The following is a 24,869-nucleotide window of genomic DNA, read 5'->3' as shown; positions in this document are numbered from 1 at the left end:
CTTGGACTCAGCTGGGACTCAAAGAGGTTTTTATCAATTTTACCCCCCACCCTGACAAAACCTGAAGAAACAAACTCCAACACAGCACCATTCCTCCTTCTGTTCACACTTCTCTCTGCCCCAGGCAACCTGCTCATCCTCACCCCAACATCTGCAGCCTTAGCTCTAAACCAAGAGGTGGGCTCTGCTCCACCAGCAGACAGATCGGAGCTCCCTCCACACCTGGAGGAACCACCATCAGCACTTCACCCAGGGGCCACCACAGCTTAGAGCCACGTTCCAGGCTGCCCAGTCCCCTTCCCACACAGGTTTTACTGGAGCCTCCAGTCTCCAGGAAGCAGCACTGTTGAACAGACAACATCCAGCCCGACCAGGCCACCCTCCGCCCACCCTTGTCCACCTCCACAGAGGAGAAAGGTAGAACAAAGCCAGAACAATCCCCCAAACAAAATGACACCAAGAAAGAACTAGAACAAAGAATTGTTTAATTGCTTAACCCTTTCTCTCCCAGGGACCAGAGAAACAAGTTTTCTGCTCCTTCTAACAGAGGGCAGTAAGGCTTGTGTGTTACTGCTACGACTGCAGGGGCAAAGTTTACGAGATGATCATCTGAAGTACTTGAAAAATCGAGAAGCAATGGTCATTGTGACACTAAGAGAATCCTAAGAGTCTCCTAAAGGAGAGCCCATTGCTAGAATACAAAAATAAAGGAGGCGTCCCTGCAGATCCCAGGCTGGAAAGAGTTAACCAGAAAGAGCAGGAAGAAGCTTTCCCAAAGAGGGGGTTGAAGTAAACAGCAGAGGTCAATAAAGCAACATCTTCTCCCTACTTCCCCAGCATGTTGGTTTTTTTTTCCTTCACCAATAAATATAAATTCCTCATTAACAAGTGACAAAGCAGGTAATCTGCCCACCACAAGGGGAAAAGGGGTTAGAGGCAGAAAGATTTTTTTCTCTCCCCTTCTCTCCCATTATTATTTATCTTTTTTTTTTTTTTTTTTTAACCAAAGCAGCCATTAAAAAAAGCAATCCACTGCAGAGGCAGGGAATCTTGTAGCTTTCTCACTGCAACTGGCAGGTAAAAGAGCTGCACTGTCTCAGAAGGGTAAAAACAACAAAAAATAGCTGCCACAGCAAAAGGTGAATGGGGAGGGAGAGGTCTGTTCTTTTCAGAGCTTTCCATCTCAGTCTCTCAGTTTAAAAATCAAAGTCTGCAGACATTGTCTACTGAAAGCTGGAAAAAAAAAAAGTTTGAGTGGGAGGAGAAGGGGAAAAAAAAAAAAAAAAAGAGGATGCGTCTAGTAGAAAAGCCTTAAGCAAAAAAAGAAAAGGCCAGACCGTGTCAAAAAGCCACCCAAGTGAGAAGAATTTTCTGTTGCCTCTGGGTTTTGAAGAGCATGAAGTGTCAGAGAACCCCTGGGGTGGGGGAGCTCGTACCCAAGGAAAAAGGGAAACTGAGGAAGCAGTTCCAGCCACCGCGGGGGCAAAAGGAGCCAACGTGCCTTCGGTGGCCAAATGACAATCTGTCCCGGGAGAGCAGGAGAAGAGAGAGGGCGAGTCTGCCAGGGCAGCTCAGCGGAGCACAGGGGCAGCCCCTCGTTTCTGGGTGCTGGGGGACACGCTCCCAGCAGAAGGGGGTTCACCCACGCGTGAAAGAGCAGCTGGACATCGTGGAGGGGCAGAGGTGAGGTCCCAGGGAGCTCCGCTGCCATCGCAAGGGGGGCGCGGGGGACGTCTCTACGCGGGGAACTGTGTCCTTGGAGAGACGCTGCCGGCTCTGAGCCTCTGTGACCTCTCTCTCCCTCCTGCACAAGGCTCACTCATCTCGGAGAGACTGTTCTGGAAGGGAGAGGAAGCCAGTTACCTTGATCAGCCAGCACTGCGCAGTCTCCCTCATCAACGCCTGGCAGCCAGAGAAGGGAAAGGGAGGCCTCTCATCTTTCCACGGCAGGAAGAGGAAGACCAGGGATCGCAACACATGGAAGAACAGCCCTAAATGCAGCAGACACACGTGCACACACGCTCCCAGACACACACTGCACACCCCTGGGACCAAGGTTTAGCATGTTTAGACCTTCAGCAAGTAAGAGATACGAGACAGCGCGGAGCGGTTTAGATCTCCAGGGGCTCTTTGGTCTTAGTTGATAGTCCTAGAAAAAAAAAAACAAACCAACCTCTTCGGATTCGGTTGTAGCACAGCTGTGTAAGATCTACTTGATGTTTAGTGTTTGGCAACCATGAGAGGGGAGAAGGGGACTGCATGTCACAGGAGAGGGGGAGGAATGGACGTACAGTGCTGCGTTTCTAGGGGTACTCCTGGCCCTACAGCCAGAGCCAACGGGTGGAGAATGGGGAAGAGGAAGGAGGGTTCCTGAGAGGACCACTAATCCATCACCAGATGTTACACCACCAATGAGGAGGCCCACCTTGGCCGAGACAGAGCAGCTGACTGCACCAAAACGCTACTGTTTAAAAGCTCCAAACTTCAGTGGCAACACGTACACGGTGGGAACGTTCTCAGCTCCAGGAGGTGACATGGAGAGGAGAAGGTGAATACAGCTACACATATTCTGGGCAATGGAGAGAGAAGTTCTGAAAGAGTGCTGTTACCAGACCTTTCCCTCTGTAGCTTTAGCTACCCGAGTCCTAGGCCTCTGATCAAGCCTGCTCCATTGCTGGCACCTTTCTCCATGGGTCCATAGACCACAGAAGAAAGAATCTGAGCTGGGCAAGCACATCCTGCCCTGTTGAACCACATATACTCCGTGCCTTCACCGATTCATCAACTAACACATGCCCAGGGACAAGACAGGCAATATCCAGTCCTTAATACAACACAGCCACGCCTGGTGACAACATGTTAAGAGATGGAAGCCAGAAGAAAGATGTCATGGGACAAACCAGGTGTTTCATGGCCAACAACTCTAAACCAGGGGCCTCTAAGACAGGCTGGGGGAACAAAAGCAGAGTCAAGCTTTCAAGACCAATATCACTGCAGTAAATTCATTCCATAACCCCTGCCCTAGGTTTGTATTTTATTCAGGAATTTAACATCCCCTCTGCAAATGCACAAATGCAGGCGACGTCCCCTCTACCAGATCATACAGCAGCTCTGGGGAAAAAATTAAAAAAAAAAAATAAAAAAATCACCAGCTGAACACTGCTTACAGACAATTCAAAGACCCCTGGTTGGGACTAAATTCCACTAAAGGCAAACCCCAGACTGCACTGCCATGCTGCTCAGTAGCGTGATGGGAGAAGGAGGAGGTGGTGGCGATGGTTTTTTAAAGAGACGGCCGCTCCTGCCCCTGCCAGCTTGTCCTACTCTGTGCATAGTGCGAAACAGTGCAGTCATTCATCAGAGAAAGTTCAGGACCAAGGAAACTAGGTTCCCTTTACAGCCAAACAATGAGAGGAAGGAGAGGCGGTTCTGTTTTAGCTGGGCCGGCACTGGACTTGCCCCTCTGAGCTGTCTTCATCGTCTGAGCCTCCAGCCCCACCACTGGTCAGTCCTGTGATCCGGTACCCCATGTTGAGCAACATCACCTCCAGCGGGTCTGCGTTCATCCGTCTCTGGTTCGCTTGGGAAGCACCTTCCATGTCTACTACCACACGGCCATTGAGGGTCTCACTCTGCAAGACAAGAAGGGAGAGGACTCAGCAAGGCAGAGCTAGCACCAAAGAGGGGCTGTTACTGCTGCTGCAACTCAGAATCACAGAATCTTCTAGGTTGGAAGGGACCTTAAAGATCATCTTGGCCAACCGTCAACCTAACTGACAAAAATAGACACCCACACAACAAACAAGGAGCATCATCACTAAACCAGACCTCCCAGCACTACATCAACCCCTCTTTTGAACACCTCCAGGGATGGGGCCTCCACCACCTCCCTGGGCAGCCCATTCCAATGGCTGAGAACCCTTTCAGGGAAAAAATTTTTCCTAATATCCAGCCTGAACCTCCCCTGGTGCAACTTGAGGCCATTTCCTCTCGTCCTGTTGCCTGGGACTTGAGAGAAGAGACCGACCCCCACCTCTCTACACCCTCCTTTCAGGGAGTTGGAGAGAGCAATAAGGTCTCCCCTCAGCCTCCTCTTCTCCAGGCTGAACACCTCCAGCTCCCTCAGCCTCTCCTCATAAGACTTGTGCTCCAGACCCCTCACCAGCTTTGTCGCCCTTCTCTGGACCCGCTCCAGCACCTCAATGTCTTTTTTATGGTAGGGGGCCCAAAACTGGACACAGTACTCAAACTCCCAAGAGATCCCAGAAGGAAAGACCGGGGTGTGTGTGTGTGTGTGACATCTCAAGACAACAAGACAGTCTTCTCCTGAGGCTCTTACCTCTGGCCGAGGGTTCCACAGTCGTACAACTGGGTCAATGCCACTGGTGGCCAGGAAGCAGTAACTGGGATGAGGCTGGAGACAGTTCACAATCGACTCGTCTCCCTGCAGCACTCTAACGAGGTTGGTGGTTTCTTTCTCCCAGATGAAGAAGGAGCCGTCGTCTGACCCACTGACTATGTACTGTGCATTGCTAGGGTGAGAGGAGCAGAGGCTGGAGATGACAGCGCAGAGCCAAAGCTAGTCTCTAGCAGACACAAAAACCTCAGTTGGCATCTAAAATCAGCGAGCTGCCACCCCTCACGCTTACAGATCCAGATATAGCTTTCTCTGGTGGCTCCCTCCATCCCCAGGATTCATGTTTTCAATACCAACTGGCTTTTTCTGAACTGCTAGCCCAACTGGCTCCTCTGTGGATCTGCTACTGAACCAGCTATTCATGCAGCCACACAAGGAGGAGGGTTTCTGTCATCTTTTTCAACCCTGCAAACTATTGTCAGCCATCATTTTATGAGCAGTCACATGGGGCTACGCGTGAGGCTTTATCCGACGGAAGAGAGCATTCTGCTGCTGCTCACGCTCCTGTCCTGCATCCCTATTACGCTCTGCCAACGTACCTGCCAAAGAAATTGGCCTCTTTGATGTCTGTAGTAGTGTTACAGTGGCCACAATATCGGAATTTGTAGTCGTAGCTGCGCTCCCTCAGCACCATCTCATCCTCTGAGATGGAATCCTTGCGGCCCGTGGCTCGCAGCCGGATGGGGCCACCTCCTTTCTTGTCTTCAGCTGGAAGGACAACAGATTTCCCTCATCACAATTCGGGGAGGAACACGTTCTAAGCCAACAGCACTCTAGGAGATCCCAAGAGCTTTAGAGAAGAGCTAAGGACAATTCCAGCAAGGAGCAGGGCTTAGAGCACAAGCTTCCTTCCAGATTATCTCCTGGTCCATCAGACTCCTTTTATCATCCTCTCGCTCAAGAGCAAACCAGGACCAGGTGCGAGGAAAGGACGGGCTCAGGCCAGTATTTGTGCACAGCAACAATCAATCTCTCTCAGAAGTTGGAGCTTTACTTCAGAGGGGCAGTTTAAGGAGAAAAAAACCCCTTGTCCGATCATTAGATTTGAGTATAACCTTGAAGAACCACACTGAAGAAGACGGGCACTCACCGTTATCGCTCTTGGAGAAGAGGGCTGCATTGATGTCTCTGTCTAGTGCGTCGCAGGCGCTGCTGTGTGCTTGTTCTGGGAACTTCCCTTTAAAGTCATCCAGACACTCCAGCGCTTCTGCCACGTACTTGAGTTCAAAGAGACAGCGGGCAAGACGGAAATGGGCCTTCAGGTGGCATGGATTCAAGGAGATGGCCTTCAAGCAGTCTCTTAAAGCATCGTAATGGTCCCCATCCCTGAAGAAAAGGGAGGTTTGGATTAGGGAACCGAAACAGAAACAGCGTGCGTTTTCCACTGCCATTTCCTAGCCTTGTCTCCCTCTCAAACGTGCTGTTTCCAGCTCTCTCTGTGCAAGCAGACACCCCACAAGCTCACGTACTAACAGCATTTGCTGTTTCCCCAGGGGCACCATCTGACCAAGCCCAGCTTCTCCACCGCACCTCCCCACACACATCCAGGCAACCCTGTAACACCACCAGGCAAGGGAAAGCCCAGCAAGTCTTGACCTGCCATTTTAAATCCGCCAGAGCTCGCCGATAGAACACATTTAGGGAAGTCCTTTGAAGATGGAGGATGCACAAACCCTCTGGCCAAGCAGGCAGACACAAGGCCTCTCCTGCGAGGCGAGCGGGGCCTCGGCAGAGCACGGCGGCTCACGCGTGCCCCTTTGTGGACGCACAGCGTGGCAGCACGTCTCCCTTGCCCACAGCCACTTGTAGCCCTCAAGAAGGAGCTACAGAACCACATTTTCCTAACCCTGATGGAGAAACATCAAAAGCAGCAGGTTTTTCCCCACCTTTATAAGAAAAACCTTGACGTTTTAGAAATAAGCGTTATAGCAGACTGGTATCACAATGGGTATTTATATCCTGTTTGCAGTTACTGGAGACTATGCTTGATCCCTGGAAGTGTTCAAGGCCAAGCTGGATGGGGCCTTGAGCAACCTGCTCTAGTGGGAGGTGTCCCTGCCCAGGGCAGGGGGGTTGGAACTTGATGATCTTTGAGGTCCCTTCCAACCCAAACCATTCTATGATTTCCCAAAGCTCCATGGCTGTAGGAATAAAAAAGCCTCAGCTTGTGCTCTGGAAGCAGGAGGCTTCCACGCTGGTGTTTGGTTCAAAGAGAGAGAGGCTGAGAAGTCAGCCAGGGCTGAGATGCCTGGTGTACCAGCATTGAGCTCAAACTCTTCAGAGGCACCACAATCTGCCTTAAGAGAGTGCCAAGTCTCCCTATAGATGGCTAATAATGATAATATTAACTTTTCCCACCTGTAAAGAGACCAAAGTCTGAAACAGACCCGAGGGGAATGGGGTGAACTACCCTGTACCACCTACAAGACAACTTTAAATCACGTGGAGCCTTTGTCAGGGTGCTCTTGTGTCTCTACTCATTAAAGGGAGCTCCAAATCTTTGGGTTATGTGCCAAGCAGAGCTTAATCAGCGCCACAAGCAGATACTGGCCACGTATTGCACCTCACTAGCACACAGAAGGTGGAGTGCCTTGTCCACAAGATCTGCAGCAGAAACAAGGTTCCTTGAGGGCTGTCTTTGCAGCACCACGTGTTAATCCCAGAGGCTGGATGCACAGCATCAGGCCACTTTTATTCAAAGAAAGGGGGAATGCAAGTTACCTGTTACGATAACAGACGGGTGCCTCGCACTTTCAGAGCTGATCAGGCTATTAGCTGCCTCAAAAATCCTTCAACCTCCACTACCAGTGTCAGACAGCCCAACAGACTGGTGTGAAAAGGGACACGTGGAGCTGTAAAGCAGGCACAGACTTCTCCCACTGTTACAGGTTTGACTCAGCTTGTGCAAAAACCCTCTAACTAGAAATCAGCTAAGAACTGCCAACATATAGACTGCTAAAAGTGATCTGGAGCGCGATGCGATTGGTTCTTACGAGCAGATTTGAGAAGGACAGCCCTAGAAGTGCTGCAGAGGATGAGGAGCACGGAAGGGAGATGAGCGAGGGGAGGTTAGGAAATTACAGACCTTTCTTTTTTCTAGATCTCTCCATTATTCAAAGAACGAGGCCAAAGCAAGACCTGCAGCGTTCTGCAGGTTGGCCAAATGTGAAGGGCACCTTAGAGCCACACAGTAGGTCACCATCCAACTGTGTCACCCTTCTTCTCGGTGACCTCCCCTCCACCTTCTGCCATACACCAGTACCTGTTCCTACCAGAGAAGTGCCCTGTCTTTTCTGCACCTGAGAAACATCAGTTTAGTACTATTTAAATTCTAATCATTGCACACCACACAAACCCATGGTGTGGATATTTTCACGTCTTCCTGCTACCAAAAACTGTCGCAGAGCATTAGGTGACACACAACCACCAACATCCTTTGGGGAAAAACCATTCCTATAAGAAAAACGCCATTCATGAGATCACCCTCAGCTTCTGCCTTCCCTTCCTTAATCACAAACTATTGTTCTTCTCCCTCTGAACGCTGAGGTCTTTTTAAAGGCAGCTCCCAAATCTCTCCTATTGCAAAACAGCCAGTAGGCCAGTCACCAACAGTCACAACAACCGCTGGCTGCTCTTTATCTTGGCAAGAAGACGGGGAGAATTCATACTGTGGATTTCAGCAGGGAGAGGAGAAGGATATCCTCACAAAAGCAAATGTAGATGAAGGACCACAGCTATTTTAAATATGCTAATGGCAAGTCATGCTACTCAGTCTTACTCTGCTCAAGGGGACAGATACTAAAATAACTCGGCTGTATCTTGCAGATGCAGCCCTGGCTATTGGTCAGAGAAGACATTACCTACCACAGAGGAGAACAGCATCTTTTCCAACAATTAAGACAGAACTTCCCCCAGCCACCAAGGCACCAGCTGCCACCTCCCCAGGTCCCTCAGAGAGGTTTGTTTCCAGGCAAGGGGAGTGTGGAGGAGCTGGGGGAGCAGGGGAGCCACCAGGTCACCTCCAACTATCTGCAGTACAATTTATTGGGATAAAGCAGCAACCAAAGCCACTCCAGGAGGTCCTGCAACAGTCTTCTCTCCCAAGATAGGAAGTTCTCAAGCATAGTAACCATTACCTCATCTGTTGACAAGCAGATTGAGAGCCATACTCTAATGCAGATCAGAACCCTCTAAAGAAACACAAACACCCTTGGAGACACTCGTAATGCTGTTGCTCACAAGTGGATTTTTTTGGTTTCTTTTTAAACAAGAAAGGAACAGAACATTACTCAATGTGCCAGTAGGCAAAAAGATGAGCTGCTGCCAGCTGTGCTTGCCCCTGCAGTATCTGTGGCTGCAATTTCTCCAACACACACTGTTGTGCACCCCCTTGTCCCGTGCCAGAGGTGGGACCCACTTTACAGCTTGATCTAACGACCCCAACCCCGCACGGGGAGCCCAGGTGCTTCAGAGTGGACAACAAGGACAGAATCACAGAATCTTCTAGGTTGGAAGGGACCTTAAAGATCATCTTGGCCAACCGTCAACCTAACTGACAAAAATAGACACCCACACAACAAACAAGGAGCATCATCACTAAACCAGACCTCCCAGCACTACATCAACCCCTCTTTTGAACACCTCCAGGGATGGTGCCTCAACCACCTCCCTGGGCAGCCCATTCCAATGGCTGAGAACCCTTTCCGTGAAAAAATTTTTCCTAATATCCAGCCTGAACCTCCCCTGGGGCAACTTGAGGCCGTTTCCTCTCGTCCTGTTGCCTGGGACTTGAGAAAAAAGACCGACCCCCACCTCTCTACACCCTCTTTTCAGGGAGTTGTAGAGAGCAATAAGGTCTCCCCTCAGCCTCCTTTTCTCCAGGCTGAACAGCTCCCTCAGCCTCTCCTCACAAGACTTATTCTCCAGACCCCTCACCATCTTTGTCACCCTTCTCTGGACCCGCTCCAGCCCCTCGATGTCTTTTTTATGGTAGGGGGCCCAAAACTGGACACAGTACTCAAGGTGAGGCCTCACCAGTGCCCAGTACAGGGGGACCATCACCTCTCGGGCCCTACTCCCCACGCTGTTCCTGATACAGGCCAGGATGCTGTTGGCTTTCTTGGCCACCTGGGCACACTGCTGGCTCATGTTCAGCCGACAGTCGACCAACAGGACAACGTGGTTCTCAGAAATCAGGCACCAGCACTGCCTGTGATGCTCAATCCTCTGATATTCTCCTCTTCCTTACCATTTGCGCTTCATGTAGGCCGCGGCCCTGTTTCCGTACAGCATGGCGTTGTTGGGGGCTTTCTGCACTGCTTTGCTGTACAGCTGGATGGCTTGAGTCCACAGCTGGCAAGCGAAGGCCTCGTTGGCTTGCTGCTTGATTCGCTCCAGATATGGAGGTAACTCCACCTGGGGGCTGAAGGGGAAGAAGAAAGGAGCAGAGGTAAGTCCCAAACGCTCTGTTTACTTCAGTTAAATGGCTGCAGTGTTTTGTTCTACCTTAGCAAGTCCCAGCAAACCAAAAGCTTCAGAAAAAAAGAGGTCTTCAGAAGAGACCGTGTACCTGAAAAACCTGAATTTAGGAGGAATGTTTCTTTTTGACCATCATTTGATTGTTTCTATTTTTTCTTTCTATACAGACATCCACTCAAAATTGACCGGTGTGTATTTTAAACATCTAATGCCTCAGACTTCATCAATTCCTCTTTGCTTTGACCGCATTAAAAAACCCCAAACATTTCCAATCCTCTTTTAGGATTGGAAACAGAACGGAAATTCAGAAGGAAAGCAAACACCCGAGCTCACTGGGCTGCACAAGGCCCACGCTCAGGCAACCCAAAATTCCAGCCACATCTCTGCTGCCGTGGTGGAGGGGCCATCTAGAGGAAACAAGCTGAAAACATTCACCAAAGTGACTTTGGTGGAACCTAGACTACCCATATATGGTATTAAGCAACTGTGTCTTTGACTTTTCACCATGTGTCATCAGCTGGAAGAAAACCAGTCAGCAAGATGCGCTTCCAGTCTGCTTCTGCTTCACCCCAACTGCATTTCGTGCTTAAAGAAAGCAAGCAGCAGGAAGTATGGAAGAGGGGTCTCCATCCGTTCCTGGCTCACGAGTAATGACTCCAGTGGCATTGCTGTAAAGCAATTTTGGTCACTTTGGTTCAGTTTGTAGCAGGCAGATGCCCAGAAAGATGCCAAAGGGAAGCCAAGGCTCCTCTCCCATTTACCAAGACACAGTTCCTGCAGGCCAGGAAGTACCAACCACTCAGAACAGCTCAGAACACCTCGCTTCCAGGCCTGAAAAGTCATTTCTAAGTTTTGTCTGCAGCAGTTTGTCGTAAGAGGAGAAAAATCCTCATGGACAACATATCTCCCTGGACGCTCTTGTGTGATCTGACTCCTGTTCATTGACGACACACCAGAAGCAAATACAGCTCCTAGGACAGAGGCTACTTGATAACCAAGACAACACACCAAATGGATTTGCATTTCACACCTTGTTTAGCAGCACCTAAGCCTGGCAAGAGGAAAAGAAGATGAAGAAAGCCCTAGGGTTTTCCTATAGGTCGATCTGTGCCCTTACCTCACGTGTGCTCTGCCTTCGGACAAGCGGAAGCCGTTGCTGTGGAGGTGGATGCCATTCGACACTCCATTGGTAGAGGTTTTTCCATTCTGCACTTCTGAAGGTTAGGAAAAAAATAAATTACAGCCATGCTAAGTACCAATGCAGATTACACAAACTAATAGCTGAAGCTTCAGGGTTTTATTTTACGGCAGAGTCAAGCCAATGCCACAGCCCTATTCAGAGCAGAAATAAAACTTTTGTGATTCCATATGCCCCCCTGTCCTCCAGGGACTGCATTTGATTTGCCTTCTTATATATAAATTACAAAATCTCTTCAGTACCCTTCGCAATACAACCTAGAACAGAAAACTACACACACGTAGAACTAAGTATACACATACAAAGAGAGGGCAGCTGGAACTGCCTTCAGACTGGGACCAGGCCATAACCAGAGGACCTGACTGATCACCAGAAACCTGACAATTGAAACTGCAGAAGTATCTAGTACTGTTAGCAACTTTGCATTTTAGATTCACTCGGATAAAGAATAAATACCTCACATAAAGAGCTAAGTTGTTGAACATTTAATAGGATGATGAGGGGAACCACTGGAGGAATCCAATAAAGGAATTCCAGATGCTTTTTTTCCCCTTTCTTTCTTTTCTTACCCTGCTGCTCAAGGAGCGGTTACAAGCTGAAGTAATCCTCTGAAGGTCACGCAGGCACATTATCTGCCATTTCTATAGAAATATTCAGCTTCAAGCTTTACAAACTGCATTTATGTTGCAGTTGGGAGTGTTCCTGCAGCAGGCACATTATCTGCCATTTCTATAGAAAATATTCAGCTTCAAGCTTTACAAACAGCATTTATGTTGCAGCTGGGAGTGTTCCTGTGGCCACTTCACAGGTTGGGAAACCAGGGACACTATCCTGCTCATGGATGTCAGTGCACAGAGACACGCACACACACAAAATTCATCCATGGTATTGATATTGCCTCTTCTCAGCCTTTGCCTGAACTTTCTGTGCCCAACAAGGTGCAGTGTGTGCTGCAGCCACGGCATCATGACCCTGTTCAAATGTTGTCCTGCCATTTAAAGCATGACCTCCCCAGATCATGGAATCACAGAATGGTTTGGGTTGGAAAGGACCTTAAAGCCCATCCAGTGCCACCCTCTGCCCTGGGCAGGGACACCTCCCACCACACCAGGTTGCTCCAAGCCCCCTCCAACCTGCCCTTGAACCCCTCCAGGGATGGGGCAGCCACAGCTTCTTGGGGCAACCTGGGCCAGGCTCTCACCACTCTCACAGCAAATAAGTTCTTCCCAATATCTAATCCAAATCTATCCTCCCTCTTCCAGTTTAAACCCGTTCCCCCTCCTCCTAGGGCTCCCCTCCCTGATCACGAGTCCCTCCCCAGCTTTCCTGGAGCCCCTTGAGGGACAGGAAGGGGCTCTAAGGTCTCTCTGGAGCCTTCTCTTCTCCAGGCTGAACCCCCCCAACTCTCTCAGCCTGTCCTCACAGTGAAAGGGCTCCAGCCCTCCCAGCATCTCCATGGCCTCCTCAGACCCTGCTCCAACAACTCCATGTCCTTCCTGTGCTGAGGACTCCAGAGCTGGACACAGAGCTCCAAGTGGAGTCTCACCAGAGCGGAGCAGGGAGGCAGAATCACCTCCCTTGACCTGCTGGCCACGCTTGTTTTGATGTAGCCCAGATAGCACAGTACAGATGAGCCACATGCCTTCCAGACAGAAGAGAAAGGCAGGCAGGGCATAGATCTGCCACCAGGATGTGAGTGTTAGATGAAGGCCCGAGGCACGCTGAGTACACAGATCAAACTCTGCCAGAGCCCTCCCAGAACAGGGAACGGGCCGAGCAGGGAACACTCCCTGATAAGAGTCAGCCTCTGCCCGGGGAATAACGCCGCAGCCATTCGTACTGTCTGCAGTATCTGTGTATGAACAGGCCCCGAAAGAAACAGGGCCAGGAATAAAAAAGCTTTTGGATTTACTTCCTTGTCAAATAAATGACTTTTTGATTCAACTATCTCACCACCAGAAGGGATATTAGTGCCAGGCCAGATTCTTAGACCAGGGAAGAGATTGTTCTGTCTCCTTCCTAATGGGTGTACACAGGGATAACAGACGTAGTCTACATTTTACTAATAAGTTTAAAAAAAATAAAAAACATATACCACTTCCACGCCTGTCCCAAAAGTTTTCCCCCTTAGTTGAGGGCAGGATACCAAGACCTCAACCACTCTACACAGTCTACATTATCCTTTCTGCACAGATTTAAACATTTTCCTTAGCTCACACAGGCATACACCTCTCAACAGCTCACTTCTCCCTCCAAGATACATGTTTTTTCACTCTCTAGAAGAGTTTCAGAACCTGGGGTATGAACTGCACACTGCAGAAACAGCCCAGCAACAGCCATGCCCTACTTCAGTTTCCTGGTTCCTGCCCAAATAGGGCTGCACCCTGAAAAGAGCTGTGTAGTACAAGATTTCGAGGTAACGGGCACAAACTTGAATATAAGAAGTTCCACCTAAACATGAGGAGGAACTTCTTTGAGGGTGGCAGAGCCCTGGAAGAGGCTGCCCAGAGAGGTGGCGGAGTCTCCTTCTCTGGAGACATTCAAAACCTGTTCCTGTGCAACCTGCTCTGGGTGGAACTGCTTTGGCAGGGGGTTAGACTAGATGATCTCCAGAGGTCTCTTCCAACCCCACATCATTCTGTGACTCTGATTCCACGATTTCACTCTGCCTTCCACTCACTTTCATGACAGCATCATACTCACCCCCTGAAGTATGGCACTTCTTTGGGAGAAGAAAAGTGTACGGTCGCTGTTTGTACGTCAGATCAAACAAATAGACCTAAGGAACAAAGAAAGAGAATGAGACAAAAGAGTCAGTGAAACACAGATGTTCAAGCCACAGAAATAAAACAGGGCTAGAGGGGTATAGGGTGCCACATTTGTGTTTTGCTAGTTCCAATTTTCTAACTAAAAATCTTGTTTATAGACAGGTACACACAGGATGACAGCGGTACCAGTGGCACGTTCCATTCCAGCACTGGGTTCAGAGAGAACACTGCCGAGAAATGAGGTGAGAAAGCCCTCTCCACACCTACAGAACTTTAAAAAATAGCCTGACCACAAACTACCCTGTTCAGAAAGCTTCAACTCTAAGACTTTTTAACCACTTCATTAACACACCGATCATAAACAAATCATTTACTGGCAGAAAAGAGGTGATAGCTACATCAAGGTAGAATTTTCTCTACGCTGAAAGCTCAGCCAGGATTTCCTGAGAAACTCCAAAAGCAGCCCTGTGAAGCCCAAATTTCAAACCATACTGGTATAAGGATTACCAGCCCCGATCAGACCTGCAATTCATCTAACTCAGCACCTTCTCTTGAAGGCTGGTATAAGGATTACCAGCCCCGATCAGACTAACTCAGCCCCTTCTCTTGAAGAGAATGAGCACAAGTGTGAGAAAGAGATCTGTGGAGGACAACCACGGAGTAACCTGCCCACAAGCAAAGTTCCCGCTTAATCCACGCTGATTAACGCTGTCAGGAGGATTTTCTCATTTCACTGATAGGCTTTACAAAAGATCCATGAATATCACCCAACGCTTAAAATTAAAGCAATCAATGTTCCAGGTGAAAGCCTTTGCTTCTGTCAGTTCCTTATTTGCTAGATTCTACTACAGAAGCGGTTTGATGTTTCAAGAATGAGTTATGAAATCTTTTCTAGGTCAGCAAAGGTCAGTTCCAGAACTCGGTTGATTTTTCCTCTTCCAGAGAGTGAAATGTGAGTCGGAAAACCAGAATAGAACGTGCTTCAAGTTTGATCAGTGGTAACATAGCAAATAAATCCCTAATGCCAAGCTTTTAGTCCAGACAAATCGGAAAGCAAGTTTAAAATCAACAGTATTACCCACAGAGAAGTCGTTATACCCGTTTTTGAGAATGCACAACAAGGTATGGTGACCCAACCAACACAACCCCACGTGGAGCTTTCTGCCAAACTTCAGCTGCTTTCTCACCTGCTCCCCTCCCATGTTGACTAAGAGCTCAGTGCCATCAGGACTGAAGGTGACATATGTGGCCACCAGAACTCTCAGCCGGTTGTTGTAGTCCGGCAGCTTCACCGGGAGGTGCCCTGTGGAGAGAAGAGGTTCATAAACATCAGCTTTCAAAACAAGCAGTTGTGCACAGCTGCCTTTTCACAAGTTCTAGGTATCAATCGTGCAAGGCCACCTCCACATGAAGAGAAAGCTGGATTCTAATTCACCTGCTAAGAATGAAGTCTGCAGAACCCAGAAAAATCTCAGTTTTAAGGATTCACTGCAGATTTGTCTTCTGTGATTTGTGGCCATCTGCAAACAAACACCTCCATTTTCAACCCTCTCATCAGGTTTCCTTAATAAAGCCCTTAGCACAACCCAACCAAGGCTCCTAAATATTCAGCTCACACACGGGTTCTTTTGCTTCAGACAGCAGATGTGTTGCATGACCAATCCAGGGGACCTAAGAAATCCTCTAGCGGGACTCATCAGAAGCAAGACTGTCAAAACTGGTCTGCTGAACGTGCTGGTCTGAGATATTTAGAAAAAAAAAAACCAACCCAAACATTTGGGGGGAAAAAATAAGATAGTAAATAACGAGCAGTGGAGAAAAATGTCATTGAGATTGCCCAGATACTGCATCGCTGATTCTTCATCTGCAGGATGAGGACAAGCCACTTCCCTTCTGGGCCAAAACCATTTTGAACAGCAGCTTTGCTGGGACCAGTTCCAGGAGAAAGCCTACAGCACCCACGTTACCTAATCCTTGGCTTTCCAATAAAAGTGACAAAATGACATTTACGCTAGACAAGAAGAAGTAAGGCCAGGTCACCACCACACACCACTGCCAAATCAGTGTAACGTAAGGGAGAATTCACAGCATTGAAGTTAATCATCTGCAATTCCATGGAACATCCCTGTATCAGAGGAAATTCAGTGAAATTCAGTGAAATTCCCTTCTGGGCCAAAAAACATTTTGAACAGCAGCTTTGCTGGGACCAGTTCCAGGAGAAAGCCTACAGCACCCACGTTACCTAATCCTTGGCTTTCCAATAAAAGTGACAAAATGACATTTACGCTAGACAAGAAGAAGTAAGGCCAGGTCACCACCACACACCACTGCCAAATCAGTGTAACGTAAGGGAGAATTCACAGCATTGAAGTTAATCATCTGCAATTCCATGGAACATCCCTGTATCAGAGGAGGACTCTTCCAAGGAATGGTTGCTTGTGTGATGAGTAGAATTCCACTTCTCCAGGCCTTTAAGTTAAAGTCCCATCAGTCACCCCCGGCACAGGTCCCGATACCTGCCACGTAGTACTGCGCCGCACCGTCCGGGAGGGGTTTCTGCCGGTCGCAGAACGTGTGTACTCCAGCTGAAGGACTCTGCTTCATGCTTTTCCTAACGAGAAAGAAGAACAGTCTTATAACCCCGGCACTCCACTGCTGGAAGCCTGATCTATGCTGACACTTCTTGTTCACACACAAGGATGAGACCTCGTGCCGATAGAGCTGTGCAGTCACAAGCCTGCCCTGCACTACCCCAACGCGCTCACGCAGATCGGAAAGACTCTGGGTGATAGAAAACACTGGGTAAAACTGCAATGAGGTGAGACAGGAGGGTGCCAGAGAAGAGAAGGCTCCAGGGAGACCTTATAGCAGCCTTCCAGTATGTAATGGGCACCTATGGGAGAGATGGGGAGAGGCTCTTATCACGGAGTGGGGGACAGGATGAAAGGTAATGGTTTTAAACTGGAAGAGGGGAGATTTAGATTAGATATTAGGAGAAATTCTTTGCTGTGAGGGTGGTGAGAGCCTGGTCCAGGTTGCCCAGAGAAGCTGTGGCTGCCCCATCTCTGGAGGGGTTCAAGGCCAGGCTGGAGGGGGCTTGGAGCAACTTGGGCTGGTGGGAGGTGTCCCTGCCCAGGGCAGGTGGCTAGAATGGAATAGAATCATAGAATCATAGAATGGTCTAGGTTGGAAGAGACCCTTGGGATCATCGAGTCCAACCATCTCCCCTACTCTACAAAGTCCTCCCCTACACCATGTCCCTCAGCACTGCATCTAAACGGCCCTTAAACACAGCCAGGGATGGGGACTCCACCCCCTCCCTGGGCAGCCTGTTCCAATGCCCGACCACTCTTTTGGTGAAAAATTCTTTCCTAATGTTCAATCTAAACCCACCCTGTTGGAGCTTGAAGCCGTTCCCTCTCGTTCTGTCACTAATTACCTGTGAGAAGAGACCAGCACCAACCTCTCTACAGTGTCCTTTCACGTAGTTGTAGAGAGTGATGAGCTCTCCCCTCAGCCTCCTCTTCCTCATACTAAATGATGATCTTTAAGGTCCTTTCCAACCCGAACCATTCTATGATTCTATGATCATTGCAACCCCCTCCTCTTCCCTCCAGAGCCTTGAACAGATTTCTGCACTGCTCACACCTGCCCAGAAGCCCCAGTTAACCCGAACCATTCTATGATTCTATGATCATTGCAACCCCCTCCTCTTCCCTCCAGAGCCTTGAACGGATTTCTGCACTGCCCAGAAGCCCCAGTGGCTGTTACCTGTGGTTGTGGATCATGCGTATGTCGTAGAGCCGCACAAAGGGCCCACTCGCCCCTACTGCTAAGTAGTTGTTGTCTTGGGGGTTGACCGTCAGGCATTTAGCCTCCACCAGCTGCCCACAGTACTCTGTCAGGTCTATCAGGACTTCAGAACGTTTGCTGTTCTCTCGGAGATCGTACTGCCTGCAGAGGAAAGAGAGTCAGTGTCAGCAGGTAATGTCAGCAGGTAACAGCAGCAGCAAGAAGAGAGAGGTTAATTTTCCCTGAAGACCAAACTGGAGACTGCTCAAAGCAGCACGTTTATGCTCCTCAGTAGTGACCTACGCTTAATTATCCTGCTTGTGCATGAAGAGATGACGCTAACGACATTAACAGTCATTCCTGCCCCAGGTTACTGGAAGCATCTCAGCTCAATATACACTAGGCCTCAATATCAGGGTAACCATTCAAACCAGCTCTCTAATTGCATGGATTTAATCAAGTTTCAAATTAAACTCCAGGTCGTGATCTCACAAACAGCAGCTCGTATGAAAAGCCTAACAGACCCTCATAGCAACATTACTCATGTAAGAGTCTCAATGATTGTGGAAGGAAGCATTGCTCAGTGGTGTATCTCCCTTCCCTTTGACATGGCTGTTCCTTTCTTGGCCTCCCTTTTCAGTGTGGGGGCAAACAGAGGAGCTGAAGACAGTGTTTATCAGAGGAGTCTACGTTTCAAGATGAATCCTTCCAGTTTCAGGAAAGGAAAAGATTAGTTTAAGCTCTTTAGTACAGAAACAGGCTCTCTTCAGATCTGTGCATAGTACATACTGCCATGGATCCTAATCCAATTAATTTCGGGGCAGAACAACTAGAGTTCTGTACCTGATTAGCCCGTCTTCTGCTGCACTCCAGAAGGTGTTAGGCCACATGGGAGCTGTGGCAATTCGCTTCACCCTGTTGGTGTGATCTCCAAACATGTGGATGGTCTCCTTGACAGTCAAGTCATGGACGTGCACCTTGGAATCTGCAGCTCCCGTGATGAGGATCCGATCCCCTGAATGCGGCAAGAACTGCAGGAGAGAGATTTGATACTCAAACTGGTCACACAGACATCCCTGAGTCCTGGCAGTTTGCTTTTTTAATGCAATTTTTTCTCAATATTAAAAATATTAAATTATTTCGGGAGGGAAAGTGCTTGCAGGAAAAACATTTCCCAGCAAAGATCTATTCTCTTGCTGCTTCGGTTGCTGATTTTGTCAGCCATTTATTCCTTCCAATCCCATACCTTGACAGAAAAGATGTTTGCAGTATGTCCTGTGTGCATCGAAAGGAGTTTCTTGTGGTGCAGAGGATCCCAGACAATGGTATGCTGGTCATCAGAGCCAGAGGCCAGCAAGCTAAAAGAAAGAGAAGAGAAATATGCATCGCGTATTCTTCTGTTCTAAGCTGTGACCAATTTCTTAGAGTAGTCTGACCACAGACAGTCATTAAGTTAATTCAGCTCTAAAAAGCCTACTTCCTCTCGCTCTTTTCTCAACCATGTGTTCTCGTGGCTCCCCCTGCGCCAATCCATTCAGGGAGCTAAAGCAGCCAAATATCAACTCCACAGAAAATAAAGCCATTTGCATTGGTTTAGCTCATGGGACCAGCTCACCACAGATTCAGACGGCGCAGGGGAAAACAATAGGAGCATTTGGTCAACAACAAAATGCAGGGCCTCCCTTTTCCTTTTTAGCCCAGCTGCATTAACGGCTCCACATCATCCCCAAACTCCAAGCCAACATTCATTCCTGGACTTTGGATATGCCCAAGCTGTCCCAAGCCAGGCCCCACGTAGTGATTCACAGGCTGTTTTTTAAGCTTAGGGTGCGGCAGCGGCACGGCAAGGCGGTGTTTGCCTTGTACATCTATCTTCATTTGAAGCGAAAGAATTTGACATCTGCAACCATCAGCTGTTTTAAACTTATTTCCTTGTAGCCAGATCTCTTTCAACTACATGAAATTGTCACTGGTAAATAATTCTGAAGAGTATCAGACAGCAGACTTTGGATCTTGTGAGAGGCACGTCAAGAAATATCGGCTCTTCTTTCCATCCAGCAATTTCTCATGCAGATACTCTTTATTCCACTTGGTTAAGAGAAATGCTCTTATGTTTAGTTTCCCTCTAAAATTGCAGACAGGGGTAAATGCCCTACACCTTTCTCCCTTATGTATCTGCCCACCAGCAGTAGCTTTTAACAGCAGGGTGAAGGGGGTGGGGAAATGTCACTACCAGCTGGGCAAATCCTAAAGATCCATTTTAATCCATAATACCACTTAAGAGAGGAGAAGCAGCCTTCAATCTCTACTTCTTAGTCTGGCCGTTTCCCTTCTGAACTCTACCAAAGGGGCATTCCTAATAATATGCAGACATATTTAACATAATAAAGCTCCTTTTGAAGCGTGAGCTCTACTACAGTCCAAAACTTTGAGCAGGAGCCCCACTTTACTGGGAATGAGAAGCAGCTCCTGATGATAAAGTGATCTACATCCTCCTCTTGGGAGCACCTGGGGTTATCAGTTTGTTGATCCCCCCCGAAATCAAGCCCCATACTTACTCTCCTTTTTCATTCCATTCTAGACAGTTGACACACCCTGAGTGACCCTGAGAAAAATAAAAATAAATAATAAAAAAAAGGAAAGCAGTATTGCACAAACTTCAGACTTATCAAACAGAGCTGTTCTAAGACAAGGACACAACGAGCTCCCCACACATAACAACTTGTTCCAAGGGGGTTTTTTTTATTCCAACTGTGTTAAAAAAAAAAAAAAAAGAAAGAAAAAGCCACCCACATGGCAGATAAGCACCTCCAGAAAAGAGAGACGTGCTATAGCAGTTGGGGTAGAAAAGGCAAAATGAAACAAATAAAGAAAAATGTAGTGTTGAATAAAATGGCAGTTTAGTCTCAGAGGCTACAGCTGAAATCCTGCTGTACACAGGGAAAGGTGACTTTGCTTCAGAAGCCCTTGGCTAGGCTGACAAATTACATGTACAGGTTCTCTGGGAACGCAGGGAAAATGCACTTTTGATAACTCTTTTAGAAGCACCTTGCTGCTGGGTGACTACATCATCCATCTTCATCCAAATTAACTAACAACTCTACCAGAAAAGACTAGGGGAGCACCGAGCAGCGTTTGATAGGGGAGATGCGGTTGAAAAAAGGGGACAAAAGAATCCTTTCCTCCCCTAAACCAAGACGATCTTGAGATCTTTTTAAGCTGTGTCAGACTGCAATATAATAACCTATTTTTTAGGCAACACGTTATACTCTTGAACAGAGTATCTTGAATATCTTGAACGGTTGACAGTTGCCTTCTTCAGGATTAGCTGATCCACGCTCGTTAAAGGCTCTCTTGTAGGTGCATTAGGTAACACAGAAAGCTCCCGCAAGATCTCACTGAGCTATTCCTGGCTCTAATGCAGTCCAGGGGACTAAGCAATCGGTATCCATCCCATACAAGAGAGAGAATTCCATACGCTCCTACCAGCTGGCCTTTCTGGGGGAAGCTGTACAAGGTGCAGCTTGGTTTGCTCGTTAAACGTTGCCCACTTACCTGCAATTCTGCTTCCAGGCCCAGGCGGCGAATGAACGGGTCGGTGACGTGGTAGTGTCGTTCAAAGCCCAGTGCACCCCTCTCCTGCACAAAGCAAACGAGCACCACACTGACTACAGCAAAAAAACACCACTCCTTTTTCCCTTTAGAATCATAGAATCGTAGAATGGTCTAGGTTGGAAGAGACCCTTGGGATCATCGAGTCCAACCATCTCCCCTACTCTACAAGGTCATCCCCTACACCATGTCCCTCAGCACTGCATCTAAACGGCCCTTAAACACAGCCAGGGATGGGGACTCCACCCCCTCCCTGGGCAGCCTCTTCCAATTTTTCGGTGAAAAATTCTTTCTTAATGTTCAATCTAAACCCACCCTGTTGGAGCTTGAAGCCGTTCCCTCTCGTTCTGTCACTAATTACCTGTGAGAAGAGACCAGCACCAACCTCTCTACAGTGTCCTTTCAAGTAGTTGTAGAGAGTGATGAGCTCTCCCCTCAGCCTCCTCTTCCTCACACTAAACAGCCCCAACTCCCTCAGCCGCTCCTCATACGATTTGTTTTCCAGCCCCCTCACCAGCTTCGTTGCCCTCCTCTGCACTCGCTCCAGCACCTCGAGATCTCTCTTGTGTTGAGGTGCCCAAAACTGGACACAATACTCGAGCTGTGGCCTCACCAGTGCTGAGTACAGGGGCACAATCACCTCCCTACTTCTGCTGGTCACACTATTTTTGATACAGAGAACATTCATGAACCTTAAAAATCAAGCAGGGACCTTGCCAGGTATTGGGGTGTCCGTAACATCAGGTACCTGTTCTGTAGTAGGGAGACATCATTTGCATCATCTCCAGGCAGGCAGTTTGTAAACCCTGCCCCTGAACTGGTTTTAAATGATGTTTATCTAGTTGCCAGGCTCCAGCTGGGCAACCAAGACAAGGTTTGAGAAGCCCACACTAAGCCAGAATAAGTTGCCTACTTTGGGCCAGAAAGAGGAAACAGCAAAGAGCTTGGGAACATCTGTCATTATCCCTTGGCAAGGATTTCAGGAGAAGTCTTTTTTTTACACAGGGTCTGTCCTGAAGCACCACCACCACCATGGGGCAAAGTAGTGGGGAATGTAACTGGGCAGTGTCCTTTAGAGATGGCTTATTTCATCAGAAAGGGAGCAGGAGCAGGAGGCTGCAGCACCACAGCGCAGCCTGTTCTACAGGGAAGGGAACAGCTGCCACAGAACTGCGTCAGTACAAATGAAGGTGAAGAAAAGCAGGACAGTTGTTTCCCCTGCGATCTCACGGGGCTCGCAGATGCATTAGCAGATGGCTTCGATGAAAGAAGGCCAACTGCAAAGGCAGGCCCGAAGGAAGGGGAATGCAAGTCATATTTTGGATGGAACATCTAATACCCAAGGAGATTCCTTCCTAGGACCTGATCCAGCCCCGCTCCCGTCCCGTGCCACGCTATCGTCAGGCGAAGACAACGTAAACCTTCGTTACCCCCCATTTATAGATGAGAAGCCTGATGTTAAAAACAACACTGATGGTACCAGGAACACATTAGTAGCCACAGAGCAGACACAAAGAACTAGCATGACATCACAGCTCTGCAGACCAGCGTTAAGGAATGAGCTCCACACAGCAAAAGCTATTTGAAAACAGGAAAACCAAACCAAAATGGGCTTTTTTGGAGTAACCTCTGCTACAAACTTCAAACCCTTGACATATTTTTATGGATAGCGCTCCCAAAACGCTACTCAGCCCAGTGCAAGGTGGTGCAGTTATAATTGCCTTGCAATTGCAACCCGGGTGGCTTTGTGAGGTCTGGGCACTAGGATATTGCTTTTCCTACGGAGGAACTGTCAGACGTAGCAACCTTCCCGAGGTCACACATGAAAGTCTAACAGAGCAGACAGCGTGAAAAAGTCCCAGGCGAACGTTCTAACCACAGACCCAGCCCTTCCTCGTTAGAGCAGCAAAATATGTCATGGCACATGGCTTAAATTACAAGCTTAATATACAAAGTTTGGTACCAAACTGCAAAGCAAAGTGAGCGTTCAAGCTCTTAGTTCCTTATTCTGGCCACTAACAGACGACTTTCGTGAATGCTGATTACCAGCAAAGCTGCAAATGATTTTTTAAGGCTTCCAAGTCCAAGTAATAATTGCCTATTGTGTCTGCTGTAGCTAGTCCTTTCACGTTACAAGATATTTCACAAATGCAGCCATCAGATGACTGATTCGACCACCGTGGAAGTTTTTCTCTTACACAAAGGCAGCAACACACCAGTCTTTAAAGAAAAAGAAACAGAAAGAGACCGAGACAGAGATCATTAGCTTCACTACAGACAGAAAATACCTTTGATGGCGAGATCATACGAAGAGAACACATAAAGCAGCAGACAGAAAACTCGTGGGGGAAGCCAGCTAAGGGTCCTTTATGGTGCCCAAACACAAGCAGTCTGATTTCTCTCTTCAACGTTGTGCTCAAAAGGAACAGACCGGCTGATGTCAAACCAGCCTGGTGCGTTCCTGCCAGGGAGGAGAACTCTATTCCTGTTACACCACACTTCACCCCAGCTCCTCATTAAGGATAGTGATAGGTCCTATGTGTTTATTCTCTTCTCTTATACAGTTTATCAATACATAAGTAACAGAGATCTTTTCAGAAGGAAAAGGCAACACCATGAGTATTTCCCAATCCAGCGTGAACGCCGATTCTCCACCCAACACAAGGGAACTCTTGGCTAACACATACCTTGATCTGCCTGTGGATGATGTCTCTGGTAATGTTTGCTTTCGCCATCTTCTTGCAATGGGGCAGACGAAAAGAAGCTATGGGAAGAGCCGCTGTGCATCCAAGCATGCCAACAGAGCAGGGATCCACACTAAGGGCATTTAATTACCTGCAGGACAGAACAGGGAGGGAACAAAGGCAGGTATACAAACACATTAGGCCAATCGTAAACAATATTGTCATTTTTTTTTTTTCCCTAAAAAAGAACTGAAAAGCTTTGTACAAAGGTCCCTTGAAGAAATTCAAGCATGGGAAGGAACAATGTGAGCCTGAAGAACACCTGACTTAAGAGGCCATCCACATTTTACAGAGAAATTCGCAACGAGCAGGACTACATCAGCCTAGCAAAGCCATGTTTCTATGCCAACAGAGACCCTGCAAGGCCAGGGTGACATCCCGTGTCACAGCTTGTCTCTCACCATTACACGTCCACTCATGTCCAATGTCACCTTCCCCAAACTCCACAACCAACAAGACTTATTGTATCATGAACAAACAAAGCATCGATATTCTCGGCCACCTCTTTTCTCTCAGTTACTGCATTTGATCATCAGCCAAGAAAACAAAACAAAACAAAACCACTTTTCCTTAGAAATCACAACAGCCAACCATCAGGTGACACTATCATCCAAACACCCAACCACGATGGCAATACAAAAAGGGTAATCATTTAAAATTGCATTTCCAGGAGAAGTTACGAGTTTTCCCCAGTCTTAATGGAGTTCCATATTTAATGCACTAACCTAAATAATTTAAACCCCATAAAATCAACTACATCTACTAGAAAACATTCAAATAACAGAGCAATTGTCACAACCCCACTCCGGACAGGCTGCCTAGTCAGGCTCTGAGAAATGATGTCATTCATTTCATTTACA

General features: G+C 48.0%; 1 protein-coding gene across 2 annotated transcripts; it reads right to left on the bottom strand.

The window, feature by feature from the left end:
- Positions 1–468: 468 nt before the first annotated feature.
- On the bottom strand, positions 469–24,126 carry WDTC1 (WD and tetratricopeptide repeats 1). 2 transcript variants are annotated; one of them, XM_014948689.1, is made up of 16 exons: positions 23,953–24,126; positions 21,209–21,292; positions 20,212–20,258; positions 18,900–19,011; positions 18,497–18,684; positions 17,633–17,815; positions 16,378–16,472; positions 15,049–15,164; positions 13,797–13,872; positions 11,013–11,109; positions 9,666–9,839; positions 5,508–5,743; positions 4,957–5,125; positions 4,340–4,532; positions 3,460–3,632; positions 469–1,838 (listed from the first exon to the last, which is right to left on the bottom strand). In XM_014948689.1, exons 1-16 carry the CDS (start codon positions 24,058–24,060, stop codon positions 1,820–1,822), a joined length of 2,070 nt encoding a protein of 689 aa, XP_014804175.1. In that variant the 5' UTR covers positions 24,061–24,126; the 3' UTR covers positions 469–1,819. The 2 variants fall into 2 exon arrangements, with proteins under 2 accessions (XP_014804175.1, XP_014804174.1); XM_014948688.1 differs by having other exon boundaries at positions 469–3,632.
- Positions 24,127–24,869: the final 743 nt, after the last annotated feature.

This window comes from Calidris pugnax, unplaced genomic scaffold (genome assembly GCF_001431845.1).
Source record: "Calidris pugnax isolate Ruff unplaced genomic scaffold, ASM143184v1 scaffold162, whole genome shotgun sequence".
NCBI lineage: Eukaryota > Metazoa > Chordata > Aves > Charadriiformes > Scolopacidae > Calidris > Calidris pugnax.
This window is presented reverse-complemented; position numbering and strand designations above follow the sequence as displayed.

What these genes read in the sequence shown, in the direction of transcription:
- WDTC1 (XM_014948688.1), bottom strand. Translation starts at nt 24,060, where the DNA reads ATGCTTGGATGCACAGCGGCTCTTCCCATAGCTTCTTTTCGTCTGCCC. An exon ending in GAAGTGCCATACTTCAGGGG is followed by an intron (nt 11,110 to 13,796) that starts GTGAGTATGATG and finishes CCTAACCTTCAG; the next exon opens with AAGTGCAGAATGGAAAAACC. An exon ending in CTTCTCCAAGAGCGATAACG is followed by an intron (nt 5,126 to 5,507) that starts GTGAGTGCCCGT and finishes TTGTCCTTCCAG; the next exon opens with CTGAAGACAAGAAAGGAGGT.